The sequence below is a fragment of the Perissodus microlepis genome, chromosome 4, assembly GCF_051167445.1.
Source record: "Perissodus microlepis isolate ML-2025 ecotype Zambia chromosome 4, ASM5116744v1, whole genome shotgun sequence".
Taxonomy (NCBI): domain Eukaryota; kingdom Metazoa; phylum Chordata; class Actinopteri; order Cichliformes; family Cichlidae; genus Perissodus; species Perissodus microlepis.
In genome coordinates this window covers 29,239,246-29,259,049 of record NC_140464.1, presented here as the reverse complement: position 1 = coordinate 29,259,049, position 19,804 = coordinate 29,239,246, and the positions used below count along the sequence as shown (strand labels likewise).

General features: G+C 42.3%; 2 protein-coding genes across 5 annotated transcripts in view; one reads left to right on the top strand and one right to left on the bottom strand.

Moving 5' to 3' along the window:
• Positions 1 to 662: 662 nt before the first annotated feature.
• On the top strand, positions 663 to 11,570 carry cyb561 (cytochrome b561). Its single transcript, XM_084926947.1, has 6 exons — positions 663 to 960; positions 3,325 to 3,532; positions 8,356 to 8,454; positions 8,560 to 8,663; positions 8,744 to 8,901; positions 9,977 to 11,570. The coding sequence occupies exons 2-6, from the start codon at positions 3,328 to 3,330 to the stop codon at positions 10,167 to 10,169; spliced, it is 759 nt and encodes a 252-aa protein (XP_084783073.1). The 5' UTR covers positions 663 to 960; positions 3,325 to 3,327; the 3' UTR covers positions 10,170 to 11,570.
• Positions 11,571 to 12,432: 862 nt separating this feature from the next.
• LOC146389220 (protein TANC2-like) overlaps positions 12,433 to 19,804 on the bottom strand; it is a 53,923-nt gene continuing 46,551 nt past the window's right edge. For all 4 annotated transcript variants that reach the window (XM_084926945.1, XM_084926946.1, XM_084926944.1 and 1 more), the window contains 5 exons: positions 19,651 to 19,783; positions 19,346 to 19,437; positions 19,104 to 19,238; positions 18,888 to 18,988; positions 12,433 to 17,469 (listed from right to left, as the gene is read on the bottom strand). In XM_084926945.1, coding sequence (XP_084783071.1) covers positions 15,606 to 17,469; positions 18,888 to 18,988; positions 19,104 to 19,238; positions 19,346 to 19,437; positions 19,651 to 19,783 — 2,325 coding nt within the window. In that variant the 3' untranslated portion in view covers positions 12,433 to 15,605. The remainder of the gene's footprint in view (positions 17,470 to 18,887; positions 18,989 to 19,103; positions 19,239 to 19,345; positions 19,438 to 19,650; positions 19,784 to 19,804) is intronic.

The window sequence follows — 19,804 nt, the reverse complement described above, 5'->3', positions numbered from 1 at the left end:
GGCTAGAGCTAATAATAAAATGTAGTGTGGTTGCAACAGTAAATATATTTGATTTTACTGAGTGGCTGTAACGATAGTGTCTCACATGTCTTGCTCACATTTCTCAAAGTAAACAGGTTAGAGAGTTAAAGAATGGTAAGCAATGGTTCAAAAATCACTCATGTGCTGCTTCCATCTATTAAACCAACATATTTCATCGATAGTGTTTTTTGACAGCACATAGTTATACATTTACAGCGATACACTGGTGAATTTTTCACTCCTGCCGATTACTGTGCCACATCAACACCCCCCCCTTCCGCCCCTGCGTCCATTGTCTTCATTACTCTGAGTGAAACTTGCTTTCTGGAAGGTAACGCAAACTGAGAATCCACACGAGTGGGTAGTGCCTTTAAAAGCACTAGTGGCTATGACTGTCTGCGTCTCCACTAACGAGCTGCTCTCATTCAAAGACGAGCGCTCCCATCTTCCTCCTCCTCTTCTTCTCGCTCACGCACCCACCTCCATCTTTCCCACTCCAGCGTTGTCAAGGCAACAAACCTTTACATCGAAGCTGTTAGTCATAAGTCCACGCAGACAACCCCCTCCCACCCCTCCCTTGACGCTGTCGTGACGTTTTATCACGTAAAATCTCATTTTCATGATTCATTTTTCTTGGAATCCTCTGTGTTAGCTGAGTGTGTACATCAGAGTTTGATCCCCATATCATCATCCTCATAATAATATTATTATTAATACGATCACATACATATATAAACATAAGTATTGCTTTCCACTGCTTATCGCCGTCCTAAAGTCACGTGGGCTTTTTTTTTCTAATAAGGCCACCCAAAACAAACACACACACCCACACACAGGCGCACTTCAGCCCGGTGGCAGGCAGGGAGGAGGAGGAAGGCGGATCTGTAAAGTCCACTCTGCAGGACTTCCTCGCTACAGCCGAGCAGACCCTGCAGCGCAGTAAGTACTCCACGCTTCCTGTCAACCTTATGCTCTGTGCCTTTCCACAGTCACTGTGAACATAACTCAGACACAGCTAAAACATGCTGGAGAGTCCCGTTGATCCCACAGGTAACAGGTGACAGCGCACCGTGGGAGCGTGAACACGACTGTTTGACTTGCTGTCATTCTTCCCGTGTGTGTGCGCGCGCGCCGTGTGCGTGGAAGGTGAATTCTAACAAAGAGGAGCTGATAATGGAGTTTGAGCTGCAGTCGTGGAAATCCGTTGGATTCGGCTGTTCTGTGCTCCAGTCCTCATGTAACAGCTGTGACACACTTCCTGTTATGCATTGGGAGCGGCATTGATACCTTGTGACTTTTGGGTTGATATGAAACATGATAAAACACAGCAGACACTGGCTCCTGTGTGTTTTTATTTTTAAATCTTCCGCTTCAAACCAGTGTGGTGCTGGCTGTGTTCGTGCCATGGTGATTCTGTTCTGTAACAGTGACATCAGGGACTTTAAGATCCTATTGTGAAATGAAACAGACTTTTTGCTCCTTTTATGCGTCAGTAGTTTAGCGCAGTTCAGAGCCAAAGACGTGTAAGTACATGAAGGAGCCATTACAAATAGGTTATTCCATTTTATACCTTTTAATGCATTTCTTAGACGCACATTAGGGAATGCCTAACAGCATGAAAACATCAACCCAAAGAAGAAGCACGGTGGCAGTGGCATCAGGATTTAGGCTTGTCCAGCTGATGTTTAGCAGAATTTCAGTGAGAGGTTAAGAGCAACAACCACAAGGTGACCAGAGACCATAGAAAGTCAATGACGTTCAAGTGACTATGGGTGAAATAAGTGCTGGCACCAGAAATTGGGCGGGACCCAAGACAACATTTTCTAAACTTCCAGGCAAACTACTTCCTGTGAAACAGAAGAAGAACACCTGTTGCCTATTCGCTGTCCTATGTCAATCAACAGTGTTCTGTGTTCCCATTGGCTGTTCCTTCAATCGCTTGCCTCAGAGTTGAGAATAATTAAACTTGGGACCAACAGCTATTTTGACTAATGCAACTACTAACATGAGAGCAAATGATAACAGATCTATGTCAGGATAGCAAATTCATTAATTCAGGCAACCAGAGCCTGGAATGGCCATAAACAACCGACCATCAGTGACAAAGTAGAGCACAGCAGGTGATTTCCTTCCCTTGGTGGACATCCATTAAGAAACTGGAAGTTCAGAGAGCAAGAATGGTCTCCTTTAGCAGCAGTAAACCTTTTTTTTTAACCTTGTTATTGCTGCTAAATGGAGGTCATTGTTGCATTGCGTTGACCATGAACACCCTTTCATGGTAACGGTATTCCTTGATGGCTGTAGCTTCTCTCAGCAGGAAAATATGCCCTTCCACAAAGTGAATATCTGTGGGAAGCGCTGGACAAACAATTCCAGTCTCTGGAAGCCCCACCTCGCAACTTACAAGTCTAAAGGATCTGTTGCTAACTTCTTGGTGCACCACACCTTCAGAGGTCGAGTGGAGTCCATGCTTTAGTGGGTCAGGGCTGCTCTGGCAGCAAAATGGGACCAACACAATTATAGGCATGATCAGACCTAATGTTATGCCTGATCAGTGTGCATGTGGTACTTGCATGTTAATATAATTGACATGCTCTATGCTTATTTTATACACTAATACGGCATCTTATGAAAAACTTACCCAAGAAACTGAAACAAACTAACCCATAACTCTTCTCATTCCTTATTGTAAGGAATAAGAAGAGTGTCGTTGCAGGATATTAGCACACGATAACAGACATGTCATGATGGCCTAATGTATGTGTAGTGCTTTTTGTTACCAGTGTATGAAGGGTTTAGAGCCTGATTTTATGTTCTAGCAGGCCTGAATCCTGAAACAATCACAGAGGGCATTCAGTATATCTGTTTTTAGATATTTATATATCTTTTTATAGATGGAAGACTGTTCAGCTAAATCCTTTTAGCATGTTAGACGGCCCCTTGGTGAGTCTTTTCACTGCTCAGTCTTTGACACTGGCTGGTGAAAGACAGACCCTAAAGATGGAATACAAATGCAGGAGTGATGTTGGCTGATGTTATGTTTCATGGGTACAGATTTTCTCGTACTGCAAAATTTCCTGAAACAAATATGAGTTATTTTAGCTTTCTTTCCTCTCAAAAGCTCAAATAAGTCAAACTCTTCATAATGTGACATGATGAAAAATAATGTTTGTGAGGTACTTTGTTGATGCTCTGTGTTTATCTTTGTCTAACCCATCCTTCTAATTGAATTTACTTTGATTTTATTCAGCAAATGGTGCAGCCTAAGGCATCGGTTCTAACTGCTCTGTTCCTGGCTCTCAGATCATGGAGGACTCTGCCCCCCGTCGTAGTCGCGCTGCGTTTGTGGGGCTGGTGGGAGTGTCCCAGGTGCTGGGTTTGGCATCGGTGGTGCTAACCGGTGTGTGGATGGGTCACTTCCGGGGAGGTTTTGCCTGGAATGGCTCAAAGCAGGAGTTTAACGTCCACCCTCTGTGTATGGTGCTGGGCCTGGTCTTTCTGCATGGAGATGGTGAGTCCACACTGATCAATGACTGTACAGGTAGAACCACAGCCTAATCAGGATGTGGCTCAAACTGAGTGATGCATCTCTGTGATTGTATCATACTTTTTTTTTATTGTTAAAAAAAGGCTTTACTTTCCTCACCCATCACTCCCCATCAGGTCAGGCTAGATCGCTGCCCCTCCCTGAGCCTGGCTCTGCTGGAAGTTTCTTCCTGTTAAAAGGGAGTTTTTCTTTCCCACTGTGGCCAAGTGCTTGTTCAAAAGGGGTCGGCTGATTGTTGGGGATTTCTCTGTATTGTTGTAGGGTTTCTACCTTACAAGATAAAGTACCTGAGGCGACTGCTTTTGCAAATTTACTCTGCATAAAAATAATAAAATTGATAGAAATTGTTTGTTTATTATGTATTTGTTTTTTTTTCCAGCAGATATGCCGACCATGCTACTGTCAAACATTTTAGATCCCTAATGTTAGTGTTAAGCAATAATCCAGGGAACTCATGAAATATCATCTGTATCATCTATAAAAGATTTATTGAACAGAACACATTGTACGAAGAATAAAGATAGAGACAGGAGGTTATTAATGCAAACAAGTGCTAATACACACACACAACCCAGAATCAACATGAAATCAAAGAAAGCCATCATATTCAATTTAAAACAAGTTGAGCATTTTGGTAAATGTTTCAATGTTATTCAAGTTAAACTCTTAACTTGCACCACCTGGGGTAGAAATAGGCGACTTAATTTAAAATGTAACATCTCGTAGCTGATACTGATATTTGTTTATTGAGCATGTGGCTAAAACACAAGCCAGCCCTGCTCCCAATCGTGGACTTGTTTCCATTGAGCTGGTCAACTGGCACCATAAATGCCTTATAGAAGCAGAGCAGAGAGTTCTTGCTGAAATATCAAAGTGATATCCAGCTGACCAGTTAGCCAGAGCTCAGCTGAAAATGTTAGAATAATTTGAAAAACTTGCAGTCAGTGATTGTTCCTCTCTCTTTTTTTCCTTGCAAAATGCTCAACAGAAAATGGCTGCTCTAAATTAGTAGGACTGTTGGTGTGTGTCTGAGCTTATGAGTGTGCACCAGTGCATCGTAGCCTCAAGCCACTGTTTTGCTGACTTGTTACATTAAGCTAACACTGGCCAGACACCCATCAATCCTCCCTAACCTGACCCAGCAGGACTGAGACAAACAGAGGAAAGGGGGAATGGTTTGCATCACTGAATGAATGTAAACAGCTTGCGTGTGTGTTTTTGTCACGCATCCAGTAAAGGTTTGACAGGATGACTCTAAAGGGAAAAGTGGCACAAAAAAAGCACCAGTCAGCAAACAACAGCATATTTTTCATTGACAGCAGAGGGCCTCCACTCTATTGGTCTTTAAATTCTCTTGTCCAATTATGGCATTTCTCAGAACTGGGTCTTCTTGTTTGTTCATGCTGTAGCCTGTTTAGACAGCTCAGCCTCCCCGTGCTGGATATATTGAGCTAACCACTGCTAACTGCACTCCACCAGTTTTAAAATGTGTCAGTTGGAATTATTATGTTGTTTGCACCCTGATTGTCAAAATTGTATAAACAAAATCAAATATTCTTGTGTTAGAGTTCAGGTTAGTTGCAATTGACATTCATGCTAATTACCAGATTACCAGTTAATTTGATACCTGACATTAAGAAGGAAGTTAGTTTGTTAGATGAAAGTGAAATAATATTTTTGACTCAGCTTTTTCATGTATTTACTCTGCCTTTTGTCATCCTTTATGCACAAATGTAGCTAGTTATAACTAGATGAAAACAAAAGGATGAGGCTCTACAAAAAAAATTAAAGCAACACTTTTTAATCAGAGTATATCATCAGCTGCCCAACACTGCCACAAGGAGGTTCTGGGGGACAGGCATTTACTGTAGGAGAGCTGGACAGGGTGGTAGAAGGCCCTCAATCCATCACTGGGACTAGTATCTGTTCCTTTGTGCAAGGAGGAACAAGGTGTGCACTACCAGAGCGACAAAATGAACTCCAGCAGACCACTGGTGTGAATGTTTCTGACCCAAAAAAATCATAAACAGACTTCATGAGGGTAGAACTGTCTGGTACCGTAGAGCCCTATATGCCATCAAATACCAGAACTGGCCGGTCCACCATTGAGAGCATGTTCACCTTGAGTGACACACGTGACCCTGGAGAAGCTCTGGAGAATGGGATGCGGCCTTTAGCATTGTTCAGACTGACATCTCTGGTGGTGGGTCAGTGATGGTCTGGGGAGGCATCCCCATGATGGGACACACTGACCTCTACAGGCTAGTCGACACCATCCTGACGGCCATTGGGTGTCAAAAAGAAATCCTTGGACGGATTGCCAGAAACTTGGGTTACTGCTAGTAACTCGGGAAATCACCTTGTTGGTGCAGGAATATTATTTTATATCTGTCACACTGTATTGTTGATTTTTTTTTTTTTAGGCCAGTGTTAAGTGGCTCAAAAAACAAAAAAACATTCCTCTTCAAACGGTCAGGTAGAAGGACCGGACTGAAAATGGGTGAAAATGCAGTCAATGTAAGACCTTCAGAAAGCTGGAAGAGTTTCTGCTCAAGAACACTTAAGAAAAACATAATGAAAGTCTGACTGCTGAAAACGGAAAATATAAGAAAATGAAGAGTGGCTTAAGATGTCTGCACAGCACTGCATGTTTTTGTATGTAGTCTTCATGTAGCTTTAGTCTTAGTCACTGTGCTGCAACATCACGATAAACATCATTCAAGACTGAACTCAGATCACCACAATACAACGTTACAACAGTGAAAAATGCAGAACACACTTCACACCACACATTAAGACAGTTGGATGACACGCCAACACGACATACACATCCACACAGCCAGATTAAAGGAAGTGCAAATGACAGCTGAGGTGAAGTTGCTCTGTCACACACAAATGTTTTGTGAGGTGAGCAAAAGACTTAAACAGAGTAAAAATTGTAGGAATTTTGTCAAATCTGACTTAAACTTCAGATGTCACATGTTCATTTGATCCAGACGCTTGGTATGTGGACATGATGTGGAGAGACTGCCCACCAGCAATTACTGTGTCACACAAGCGATTAATACGTCTAAATGTATTCATTCATTCATTCATTGTTTCTAAATGACACTATATAGCAGCTTGGTTAGGCCATTCTTTCCAATTCCCGTGTTCAGTTTCTTTTTAATGCAGATTTTCCCTTTTGATGGTGCCGTCAGTCATCCAGCTCAACTTGATTCGTTTTGGACACACTGTCACTGTTTTTGACGTATTGCTGCCACCTGCTCATGCTGCAGCAGATTTTGCTTTGTGTCCGCAGCCCTGGGTACCGTTCTAATGAGAGTAACCACATTAGCTCAACTGGTTCAGTGCTAGATTGCATTAGAGCAATAAAAACAAAGGTTAACTGGACATTAGAATGAGATTGAGGGAGGATCTTAATGTGAAATGGAAACCTCCTGGGGGTGTTCCTCACACAGAAACAAACACATGTCCACACTAATGCTGTTACACTTCAGCTCATGCCCCCCTTCTTCACCTTTAATATGGGGTTCTTTTTAGTATCTTGCACCCCCATGAGGTGGCTTAAATTTCTGTGACGCTGTGAAGTGGAAATTAAACAAAGCTGTTGGCTCAGGTGGGTGAATGAAGGATTTATGCTGAGAACAATTAGAGAGTGTGTGTGGTAGAGCTGGAGGCTCAGTTGCTGCACAGTATTAATGCTGACCTTTTACCACAGTGTCCCCTCACTTCCAGCTGGACCGTCCTGACTCTGGTTCTTCTGGAGGTTTCTTCCTGTTAAAAAGGAGTTTTTCCTTCCCACTGTTGCCAAATGCTTGCTTATAGGGGGTCATGTGATTGTTCATTCTAAATTAGTGTGTGGATGTGAGCTTGACAGATTGTCTGTCTGTATGTGGTACCCTGGAACAGGCTGGCAGTTTGTTTTGGGTGTACTCTGCCTCTGGAGCCATAACCATTGAGATAAGCTTCAGCCCCACTGTAACCTTATACTGGATAGAAGGAATGAAGGAAGGAATCTGTAATTGCTTTATTTTATAGAAAATCAAATGTTAGCTCCAATAATGGTGTCACTGCAGGAAGTGACACACAATCATGCTGTTTAAGTGTTGCCTTGAATTCTGAATAAAATACTGATTATGTTTCCAGCAAAGTAAAGATAGACCTCCAAATAACAATTGTTTCTTTTTACTTGTGATTCTTTCCATACTTTACATGGTCTTCTAATTTTGTCGCCCAGTGGTCAATGCAAACAGCTTACAGGTGTGCACCGTGTTAAAGACTGATTGCAGACATCTTCATCCATTAGTAACGTGTCACATTCTGCCAGGCACCTTTAAAAATGATGGACAATAAGTATAGATGAGTTAAGTTAAGAAGATGAGAAATAGTTTCATAAAAAATGTTTCTCTTTATTTAATAATGATTTCAATATTCCAAAATCACTACGCTTCCTATATGTTGCCCAGTGGTCATGGTTCAAATACTGTTGAACCATGTGTGAAACAAATAAATAAATGAAATGAAATAAATGTGTCAGCATAGAGTTTCAGTGCATTCCTAGTACAAAGCTCTCGTTGAGCCAAACAGTGGCTACGCTGAGGGTTATGAAATATGAGTATGAATCATGTTTTGCTGTTTCAGACTGCATTGGATGAAAAAACAAAAGTCTAAAAAAGAACAAACAGCAATTAACATGTGTGTAATGTTTGATCAGTGTTAAATGCACTTAATTGATTCTATAGTCTTCCCTCTGTCTCCATGTCTCTGTCTGTCTGCCTCTCCAGCCATCCTGGTCTACAGAGTGTTTCACAATGAGCCGAAGAAGAACGTAAAGCTGCTTCACGGCATTATTCACCTGCTCGCTCTCATCATGAGTATTGTAGGTAAGGGAGCTACATCAGCCGGTGTCTGACTGCTGCAGATGTTTGTTTTTTTTTAAATAACCATGTGTGTGTCCGTCTGACATGTTGCTCTATGCGTGCGTGCAGGTTTTGTGGCTGTGTTTGACTACCACAGGGCAGCCAAGATTCCTGACATGTACTCTCTACACAGCTGGTGCGGTATGACTACCCTAATCCTGTTCTGCTTACAGGTACACACACACAGACTGAATTTCTGTAGCAAATGTAACAGATTACAACACTAAACTTTTTATCCCTCCATTTTTGCCAGTGGGTGATGGGTTTGATGTTCTTCCTGTTTCCTGTTGCGTCGGCATGGTTACGAGCCTCATACTTGCCTGTCCACGTGTTCTGTGGCCTGGCTCTGCTGGTAATGTCCGTAGGGACCAGCCTGCTGGGCATCACGGAGACGCTCCTCTTCAACATCATGTATGTCTGTACTCGAGTATCTGCCCCCTCGTCTCCTCTTCATTTCATTAGTGATGTTCTTTAGGCATAAACCACAGACAGTATGACATCACATGAGTGGCTTGGTGAAGGTCGTTGTGTTTTTGTCATTTCTTTTTCCAAATCATTTCTTGCTTAAGTAACTAAATTTATTAGACTATTTCCACATTATTGTATATTCAGCACCAGTGGTTTGATCTGAAAATATAAAGGCTGGACATTTGTCCAGGGAATATAACATGGCCGGTTTTGATGGCTTCATATCAGATATTACGAGTCTGGTGCGTAAAGGCCTTTTTAGTTAGGGTCATTGCTGATTACAACTTGGATCTCAGAAGTCAGATGGCTCTGATAAAAAGAAATCCACCACTCTAATCCAGTACATCCGCACACTGCTCTTGTTGTCTTCCATGGTGGACATGGTACAATCACCAGTTGCTAAGGTAAATGTGTAGTGGTTCCTGGAGGTTGTTGGCTGCATGAAATTGGTTGCAAAGAAGGCGCTACACCAAAGACCTCCTAGCAGGCTGCTGAGGTTGTGAGCAATTTTTTAAAATCGTTGTCTGTAAATACTTGCTAATGACATGCTAAGAGGTAGCAAAACTTTCCAAAATGCAAGTTTGTCATTTCCATTCAAACTACAAACACAGCAATATGATAGTGACCAAAGCAATCGGAAAAAGGTCATTGCCAACCGGAATATGTTTTTCCCTAGTGACACGTGGTTGCCAGGTTGATCACTGACCAGTCTGTAGGTCTGTGTGATCCTTAAGCCATCATTTCCCAGCAAACTCCACCAACCACTCGCACTAAAGTCGGGGAGTACTAAATTTTCCCTCACAACTGCTGGTTGAGAGATGGTCACTGAGTGACCTACATTCATTGATCCCACAATGTCACAAGTGCAGAATGTCAGACAAGTTAACATCACATGGTTAGTGGTCACATGTCTGCAAATCCTCAATAACCACCATCTGGTCCTGATTTATCTCAACTAACCTTAAATTTTACTATGCCCTTACCCACTTATGGTGTCTCCTTGCTTCCTTGGGGCCAGGCCGACCTACTCTAAGTTCACCCCAGAGGGAGTGCTGGCCAACGTCTTGGGTATCCTGTTGGTGTGCTTTGGATTGGTGCTGGGACACCTGATGACGAGGGAGGAGTACAGACGCCCACCAAACCCAGAGGAAGAAGCTCTGTCCGTCCATTTCAAGACACTGACTGACGGGGGATCACCAACCACGCCTTAATCTCACTCTGAAGCCCGACGCCTCTCTGTGATCTACATCTACAGAGCCAACAGACTACCTGTGCTACCAGTCTCTGTTAGTACCTGCATACCTGTCAGAAAATGAGTTCAGCTTTAGGTTCAGTGAAGTAAGAACAGAAATCTGTAATAACTGTCTTTCTCATGTTATTATACCAACCAGCTCTGTCAGCTTTGTCATGAAAAACATTTATACAAACATAGTTAAAAATGTACTGTTTCACTACACATTGTGATATGGAGCGTCATGTTTGTGTAGTTGAAGGGTGCAGTTTATATTTTATTGTTTCCTGTTGTGCAGTGTTCATGGTTAGGTTGTGATTCTCGTTTTGCTTAAATGTGTCTTGGATTCCTTCACTTGTGTTTTATCATTGTGTCTTATCTTTAAAGATGTAGCATCAGCCGACCCGAGTAGGTGCAGTGTTCTCCTCTCCCATCCTTTCCTCCTCAGCTCTGCTCTGTGTGTCGGCTTTGTGAGGACAGTTATTGACATTAATGCACTCCCAGCGTCTCACCCCCAATTTTAACCATATTAACTACAGTAAATCTCACACCTAACATAACCCTAAAACCAGGTCTTAACCCTCAGACAGACAGCGGTGTGAGAAGATTCAAGTTGTACCTTCCAGAAAGTCACAGCAGATGGCTGCCATGGGCGTTATTTGGTGATTGCGCTGATGCTATCCTTTTTAGTAAATCTGGCACCTTATCAGTGGAATTAAATTTGACTAAAAAAAGAAACCACAAACACAAATTTCTACTTTGACGCTCAAAAAGAAGCTACACTACCCTCGGAACAATTGTACAAATCCTGCAAACGTAGCCTTTCTGTGAGCAGGGTGGAGCATGGTGGTGCGCTGGTAGTCTGTAGAATAGACTCTGTGCTCTGCTGGAGAACCACGTGTTCAAAAACTGTTCTCCGCAGCCGCTGTCTACTCTCCGTGCTGCTTTTCTGTCTGTGAACATTGGTTGAGTTCCCCTCATGTTCCTCTCTGTGTAACTAAAGAGCCACAGGTCCACGTTCATTTTGGGGTCAATATGTGGCATTAAAGGTGGTGTAAATTGGTTGTATGATAAAATTTCCTCTGCTGTTGCTCCGTCTTCGTGACCTGCAGTACCATAAAGTCCTCTTTTCTGGCAGAATCCTATCAGTAACTGTTCCTGTTTAAATGCTTCAATAACCTGTTGTGTGTATTCAAATACCTACATGTATGTTTTAAATCTACTTGTTTTGTTTTGCTCGCCTTCAGCTCGGACTTCAGTCTTTGTGCCTCAGAGAGCGCTTGGTGGAGGTTGTTCATTTTTCTGTAAGTTGTGACAGTGTCGTTATTCACAGGAAGTCCCGATCTTATCAGGACAACCTGAAATAAAGTGTTTGAAATTATTTCCCCCAGATTTTTAACATTGGATGTGAAAGCAGCAAGAAAACATATTTGAATTGTAGATTGTTTTAAAATGAACATTCTAAAACAAACATTTTTACTGTACGTAACAAGCTGTTCACGTCACCTTTATGTGCATTAAGCTCCACAAGCTTTGTAGTTTTGCCTTTGTACACCAACATAGTGGATTTTAAATCACACAGGCAAGATGTCATTGAAGTGCAGACATTCAGTAATAATCTAAGTGGGTATCACGTTAACTGTTCAGGGTTTACATTTTCTAACGCTCAAATGTAACTGGACATGGAACTGAAAAGCAGTTTGATGGCCAGTTCAGGTCTGTTCCCTCTTTATTTCATGAAAGGTTAAACAGATAAAAGTTCTGTAGTTTACCCTGAGAGCTGCGCTTGCCACTCCTAAAGTTTTCCACAGCAAAAAGTTTAGGATGGCCGAAGGAGCAGTCTGGCTCATTCTTACAAAGCAATCATAAAAGGCCCGATAGCCCACTGACTGGTGCTTTATGTTAAAATCAATATTCTATTTAGATTGCTTCTGCTGCCCCCAAGTGGCCAAAAAACAATCAGTTATTGTAAGAGCACTGCATATAAGATCAACACAATCTTTCCACCACAGTTAAAACAAAAGCGTTTATCCACGTGAGCATATGAATGAATACTTGTGCTAATAACAACAGCATTACATGCTGTCTGCAAACACATACGTGAACACAGTTTTTCTTCATTGTAAAACCTTTAGGGCCTTTAACCAGTGTTGCCACACAACAAGAAGGTAATGTTCTTGTTCTAATGTAAGATTATACCCATAAAAGCTTTTCCTTGTTGGGTCACACAATGAGAGACAGACTTACAGTTCAGTCTTTTATTCAGCTTTATTCCTCTTTCTAACTCAGTGATTCCACGTGAGCCAAAAAACACATTCATGTTGCTTGAAATGTTTGATAATGAAGCTCTTCTTGTCAGCATCCTTGGTTTTAAATGTAAGCTCATCTTACACACTGTGAAAGAGCCCAAAGTACACACTGACTTGGCTCTGTTCTGACGGGATATTTCACAGTCAGGCACCAATGCAGACAGAAGGTAAACATCCTACATGTGATGCACAACGCACAGTTTTGCTAACAGATTTTCCACGTTTTCACTTTGAACATCAAATTGCTAATGTCATCTCACAGCTGCAGTCCCCTGAGCAGTACGAGATGATGGCAGTGGTCAGAGACTGTACTGTGTGTGCTGTGTCAGAGGTCACTTGTTTCATCAGCAACAGCAACTGAAACTGAGAAGTTTGGGGGAAAAAAGCACTACAAATGTACAAAAACTGGCATTCATGTTTATAAAAGACATTTTTAAAGAAGCCTGATCTTAATATATGATTAAAGTGAAACTTGTCCCTCTTTTAAATATTCAGCTAGCCACCTCCCCTTGTCGTTAACAAGGTTAAGATGGAAAAGTTAAATCATTCCTTGCTGACATAGACAAAAGCATTTTGAGCAGCAAACCGTGTCTTTTGCCATAAATATGTTGTCTGTTTTATCTGTTTTAGCAAGCTAGGCAAACTACTGGTTTGAAAGGAAAACCTTGTAAACACATAAATAAACATGTGCTTGATGGATTCATAAACGATAGTGTGCTAAAAATTGGTAACATTCAAAATCCCAAGTAGATGGTGATCGCTTTGGGAAACGCGAAAAAGAAACAGCGTAATTTCTGTATTGCAGCAGATGTTTGTTAGCCCTAGCATCTAAGGTACGATAAGAAAAACGCATTTTCCATTCAAAGTAACGATTTTTAAAACCCAGTAACGTGGCACAATGAGGAAAACTTTTTTTTATGTCACAGTTACTGTTACTGACGCCTAGTCTTTGATACCACATAAGCAGAAACACTGTCGACAACTATAAATGTTTGTTATATAATAAGAAACTTTTGATTAATGATTTAAAATCATTTGTTGCAGACAAACAATTTAATTATCATCTTTGATTACGACAGTTTTTTTTTCCTATTTAACATCCAAATTTAGGTCTATGTTCTGACCTAAACTTCCTTTTTTTAATTATACTTTGCAAATTCTAACAAAAACTTTCACCACTTTTAAAAAACTTTTCTTGTCTCTTTTTATTTCTGCCCTTGTTGCCTCAAGAGAATTTGCCTTTTCCCAGAACAGCACTATAAATAAGAACATTATTAAATAAAGGTTATATTGATTCACTGCACCAGCTCATGGTACAAACCGATTTCACATGAAAAGTCCTGCCTGGCTCTAGTACAACTTAAGATGGTGTTGCTCCAACACAGTACAATGTACATGTTTTGGAGAAGTTGTTTCTTCACATTTTGTTTGAACTTTACTTAATTTTTGAAGATTTTAAACTTTTTCTGAGCGCAGGCGTTTATAACAAGCACAGAAACACACCAAAGTTGGAGGAACCATCTGAAGAGTAAGTAAACACACGGCTACGTATGCTAATGTTTGTGAGGCTAAGATTCTGATCTGACTGTGAAATACACAGTGGATGATAAGATGAAAAGAGTGAATTGAACTTTAGTTTTTGAAAAACAAACAAACCTCAACACAGTAAATGAATGTAGTTGAATAGTGGTACATTTTTGGGCCTCATTGGTAAGGCTCTGTGGCTGCTGTTGGTGGTAAGATAGTTAGCTTGGCATGGTCATAAATTAAGCTGGTTTCGCGCAGATAAATAGATTGTTTCATTGGAATTTTACACAGTTATCTTTGGAAAGGCAAGAAAAACATACAACACCATCCAAAGAGTTCAAATGCACATTGCTGAGGACAAATATCCAGAAATTACATGTCAAGCCTAGTTAATGGTCAGAGTGAGAGTGACTGACAATACTGACAACCGAGGCACATACAAGCAAAATGTTTCCAACATAATACAGTATGAAGAGCCCTGGTGTATCACTTGGAATCATATGGTTTGCATAATTAGACCATTAGGACTACAGAATATAAAAGGCCTTCAGAGAGCACAGAAAAAGGCTGAATGGATGACCCTTCCAAAAAATCCAATTTTTACAAATGCGCTATATCGTTCTAATTGAACCCAGAAAGAGACCAATGTTAACCCAACATGGAACTCTTTAGAGTTTCTGCTTCATGTAAACTAAAACTCTAAAGTTTCAGTTTACGTGTTCTCACAGATGATCCCCCAAAATAAACACGATGGCAAATCCCAAAGGAATACCGTTTTAAGAAAAAACAAAAAGAAACTTTACAGTTTAATACAGACATAACTTAAAAAGATAAATACAATTTTTTCTCCTTTTTTTTTTTTAAACTCAGTGTTTATTCAATGACAGTATTTTCGAGTTTCTCAAACTATGGCTTGGGTCTGGGTCACTAACAAGCGTTTGACTGGTACAATGATGCGAGCCTGGATTCATCCATTTCTTTCAAGTCTGTGTTATTTAAGCGCTTCAATCTTGAAATGAGATCTTTATTAAAGGCGTCGGCAGCAGGCAAAGGTAATTGCGGTGCTTTTTCTCTCCTGTCTGGACGTCACCATTTAGACTTGAACTGCAGTTTTAAAATGTAATTCAAGCCAGAATTGTGCAAGAAGAATACAGTCTTATTCCATAATTATCTTCTTCATTCTTGTGCTTTGTGAGGTGAACACCTGTTAATGTTTCACTTCCAAATGGCAGAACCAGTTCATTATTGGTGAATATGTTCCATGCCGTTCTTATAGGTTAGGCATCTTCACCATGAAGGAGTCAGTATGCCTAAGATGAAGTGGCACTCTTTCCAAAAACAACATACAGCAATCACTTAACCTAGCAAGTGAGGTGGAGTTCTCTGAAGCATACTAACAAATACAACCAAATGAAAACAAATGCTTTTACCCAGTCTGAACTTGGTGTGTCTTGCTCTTATAAACATTCCAAGTACTAAATGTAGGAACTTGACATTACTTTGTTTCAAGAACAGTCTTCCAGTATATCGGTACAGTGACTTCATTTATACCACTTTTCATTAATGTTCTTGTATTGTCTTTACACATTGGACTCTACAAAGGGTCTTTTTGGTTTAACCGGAGACGTAGGACCCGTACGTCTCTCAGTCGGTCTGTCCGAGCAGCTGTGGATCATGGGCAGCGTCCGAGCCACCTTCACATCCATGTAGGAGAGATTCTGACAGGCAACCTGCACTGAGCCCTCACCCTGATGAACATTTCCTGGCGTCACCTCATAGAAGTCCAGCTGGTTATCATAAGAGGCGTGACCATTGTGGGCATTGTTGTTGCTGCGGTTGTGGTAGGCAAAGGATGAGAGCTGGGGTGGAGGGGGGTTTTTGCTGGGCGAAGTGACAACTGTGTCCACTGAAGACACGGCCCAGGAGCGAGACGGACTGAGACAGGACGCTGAGCTGGACGGAGCCTGTTGCTGATACTGCTGGTGCACCCTTGCCGTCTTGTCGATTACTCCCATAAAAGGAGTGTTCCTAGATGAACGTCCCACCTCTCCAGGGTAAGTCCCGCCTCCTGACATGCATATTTCTGACTGGGGAGAGGCGATCAGGAAGTTATCATCATGGTAACCACTAATGCTTCTAGCAGAGGCCAGATCTGAAGGTAGATCCATGTGCTGAACAGAGGCCGATGTCCTAAAGCCTGGCCCAAGATTAGCTGGCTGTCCAGTAGCAAGACTACCACTACTGGGGGAGAAACGGACGCTGACACTCTGGGAATGGATGAGAGGCCTAGGGGAATGACCAGAGGAGGAGGTTGGGTGAGCACTGAGTGGACGTCGAAGACCACCCTGGTGTTGATACTGATAATCGTGCGATGACTGAAGCCTATCTGAAGACCCCATTGCTGCCTCTGTAACTTCCAAAGGGTAGTAGGCTGCTTTGGATTGGTTACGGCTGAACTGACGGGACTGGCCAAAACGGTTTACCCCCGCCCACTCGGCTCCTGCTGCTTTCCCATAGCCAGATGTGCCTCTGGCCTGGCTAACCAGGTCAACTTCTTCTTCTTCATCCTGTACATAAGAAGCTCCAGAGCTCAGACCAGGCTGAGCCAATGGGCTAGGCCTGACATCCATAGGATTTGAGCAAAAGCCTTCCCCAAGCTCTGCTAGTTCTTTGGGCAGATGGGCGAACTGGGAATAGGCAGAACTTCCCAAAACCATGCTGGAGTGGGTAGAAGAACTGGGCTGATTGGTTCGGACCACCTGTGCTTTGGCTGGTTGGAGCCAGTGGCCTTGGACGGGGTTCTGCTTCTGGAACCTCTGACCAGCCAGATGGGGGTGCCGCTGGACTCCCTGGTTCTGATCTAAGTCAGACTGTGGATAGTTTTGTACACCTCCACTTTCGGACAATGTAGGCATACTTTCAGACACTATGCCACCTCGCTGCTGATGCTGGATTAGGGAGGAAGTAGGGCTGAAATCGTGATAAGATGTGGAAGGAGGGGGAGGTGCAGAGTGACTAGGTGAAGAAAGGGAGGCTGCGTGGGTGGGACTGGGGAGGTGATGATACAGATGAGTGGGGGAAAGGGAGGAGGGCGATGGTACCCCAGAGTGGCAGCGGGTGTCAAGACTTTGAACCGCAGGTTGAAGGTGACAGGGAGAGGAGTCTCTTTCCCTGAAACTGCTCTCTGCTTTCTCCTCTTCCTCCTCTTCCTCTGTAAGCCCCTCTCTATCCTGTACCTGCAAACAACCTGAATCTCTAGACCTGGCCTCGCTGATGGACATGTTCTGCTGATAGACGTGATTAGATGATGGAGGATGAGTGTCCTTTTGCTGTGCAGCCTGCCGACACTCTTCTTTGACCCGTGACAGCAGGCGCTGAATCTCCCGGTTGGATGGGCACAAACGGCTGGCTTCAATCAGGTCCTCCAAAGCAGCGTGGAATTGTCTGGGTTGTGGTAGTGACAAGGAGTGAAAACAGGACAAACTTCAGAAGATGACAGAGAATGTGTATATAAAAATGTTTCCGGAATTATAGGTTTCATATTGTCAGTGTTTAGAAGGTCTGTTCCAATCTTTCGATGTCTGGTTACCTGAAATTTGCTGCAATCACATTCACAAAGAAAAAACAGGCTTAAAAATGTGTTCCTCCATCTGAAATCTATGGCTTCCCATATGGAAAAGAAATAGTAAAAACTTACATGATTTACTCATGAAAGTGGCCACTTTCTCATTACTTTCATATATTGTTTTAGTAAGTATCCAAAACATACAAGTTTCATTATATAATTTTTCAAGGGATCTTATATCTGTTTTCACTCTTGTATGCTTTTCATACAAGTTTCACACAAGACAGATACAAACTTTATAAGATTTATATATATCTTTTCCATATGGGTTCAGTCACTGTGACTGTAAAGCAATGCTAGGTCAAAGCTTTAGGTCTTTACTCTCTGGTGAACGGTGCCAGTCAGTGACCCCACGGTAACCACTCGTCACTAGTGGAAAATGTGTCTGGTTGGCAAGCGGTTGCAGGAAGTTGCATGTGGTCACAGAGTGGAATACTTTTACTTTGAAGGGAAATAGTCTCCGTTTCTGGTTTGTGCTGTACTTTTTCATGCTTCACCACTACATGGTGGTTAGTTAGTGACTGAGTGCAGACAAGCTGGCATCTTCTATGCAAACTATGAGTGACCGCAGTAATCTTCTAGCAATCAAAGCAATCACAAGATGGTTTTTGGTCCAGCACCCTTTTTGCTTTCCTAGTGATTGGAGGTTAACAGGGGATTGCCAGCTGGTCTCTGGGCCTGTGTAACTGAGGCCTTAGCAAACTGTGTAGAGCAGGGGTGCCCAATCCTAGTCCTCGAGAGCTACTGTCCTGCAGTTTTTAGATGCATCCCTAATGGTTTGATTACCTCTTCAGCATGCCATCAAGTTTGGCAAAGGCCTGATAACAAGCCATTCATTTGATTCAGGTGTGTCAAAACAAGGATGCATCTAAAACCTGCAGGACGGTAGCTCTCGAGGACTGGGATTGGACACCCCTGGTGTAGAGCCTTAGCATGGAGGTAACTGGAAACTGACAACACCCCGCCAAGTTAAAACACATGAGACCCTACCTGACAGCACATATGTCTTCTTCTTCTTACAGTTCAGGTCACTCTATCTCTCAGGTTTTCTTTACATGGTAGTGAGCCTAAAACTACTCAACTCTTTCTCACTGCAATCTCGTGTCTAAATTTCAAATAGTTTAAAAATGTCAAACAATAAAATCATCACAGTTCTACTACTGAAGATCCAAAGAACCCAAACTCTCAGAAGATGACGATCAGTTAGTTTTATTCAATTTCTCACGACACTGTTTACCTGCGGCTGCGTTTGGCACGGGCTCTGGCATAAAAGGCTTCATAAGATTTGGCTTTTAGCTCCAGGGCCTTGGTAGCAAACTCCTCAGCAAGGCTAAAGTCCTGTAAGGAAGATTAACGATATATCAATACTGAAATAAAGTTTTCGAGATGAGATTTGTTTCAAAATAACAAGCAAAATATTCTCAACATGTGTGTGTGTAAGAAAAAGCCTCACGTTCATCTTGCGGCGGCAGCGTGACAGGTTGAGCAGCACGCACACCCTGAGCTGTTTGAACGTCTTCAGCTCGTCTCCTGGAAACTTCTGGAGAGCTGACTGATAGGAGTGAGCGGCTTCCCTCACTTTACCTTGCTGGAAAGAAAAAAAAGAAACTCTTTCAGAAAGAACTTTGGAATATCGAATCAAATCGATATCGAGTCAATCAAATCAAATCTCATCAAGATGGAAATGTGCGCTACCTTGTACAATTTATCTCCTTCTTGGATCAATTTACTGAGCAGAACCATTAAGATATCTGGCTTAGAGGTCGCCATGGCCCAGGTTGCAGGTCCTACAAACACACACACACACACACACACACACACACACACACACACACACACGATTTAGAATTCATGAAGGTTCATTCTGCAGGATGATGTATTGCTAATGGAAATGAACTATATGGGAGTCCGGCCATGCAGCAGTGAAGATGCTTACTGCATAACTACAACATCCATGGTTTAATTCTTGCTGTTAAACTGAACATGCTTCATGCTTCTACCTATTTTGGCTCCCTTTTTCAGTAGAGCGATGACTGCAGAAGTGTTTCTGCAGCCGACTGCTCGATCCAGAGGGCGCATCCCGCTGCAGTCCACATGCTCCACTGACGCACCGTGATCCACAAGGTACTGCACCTGGACACGGATCAAAGCGAC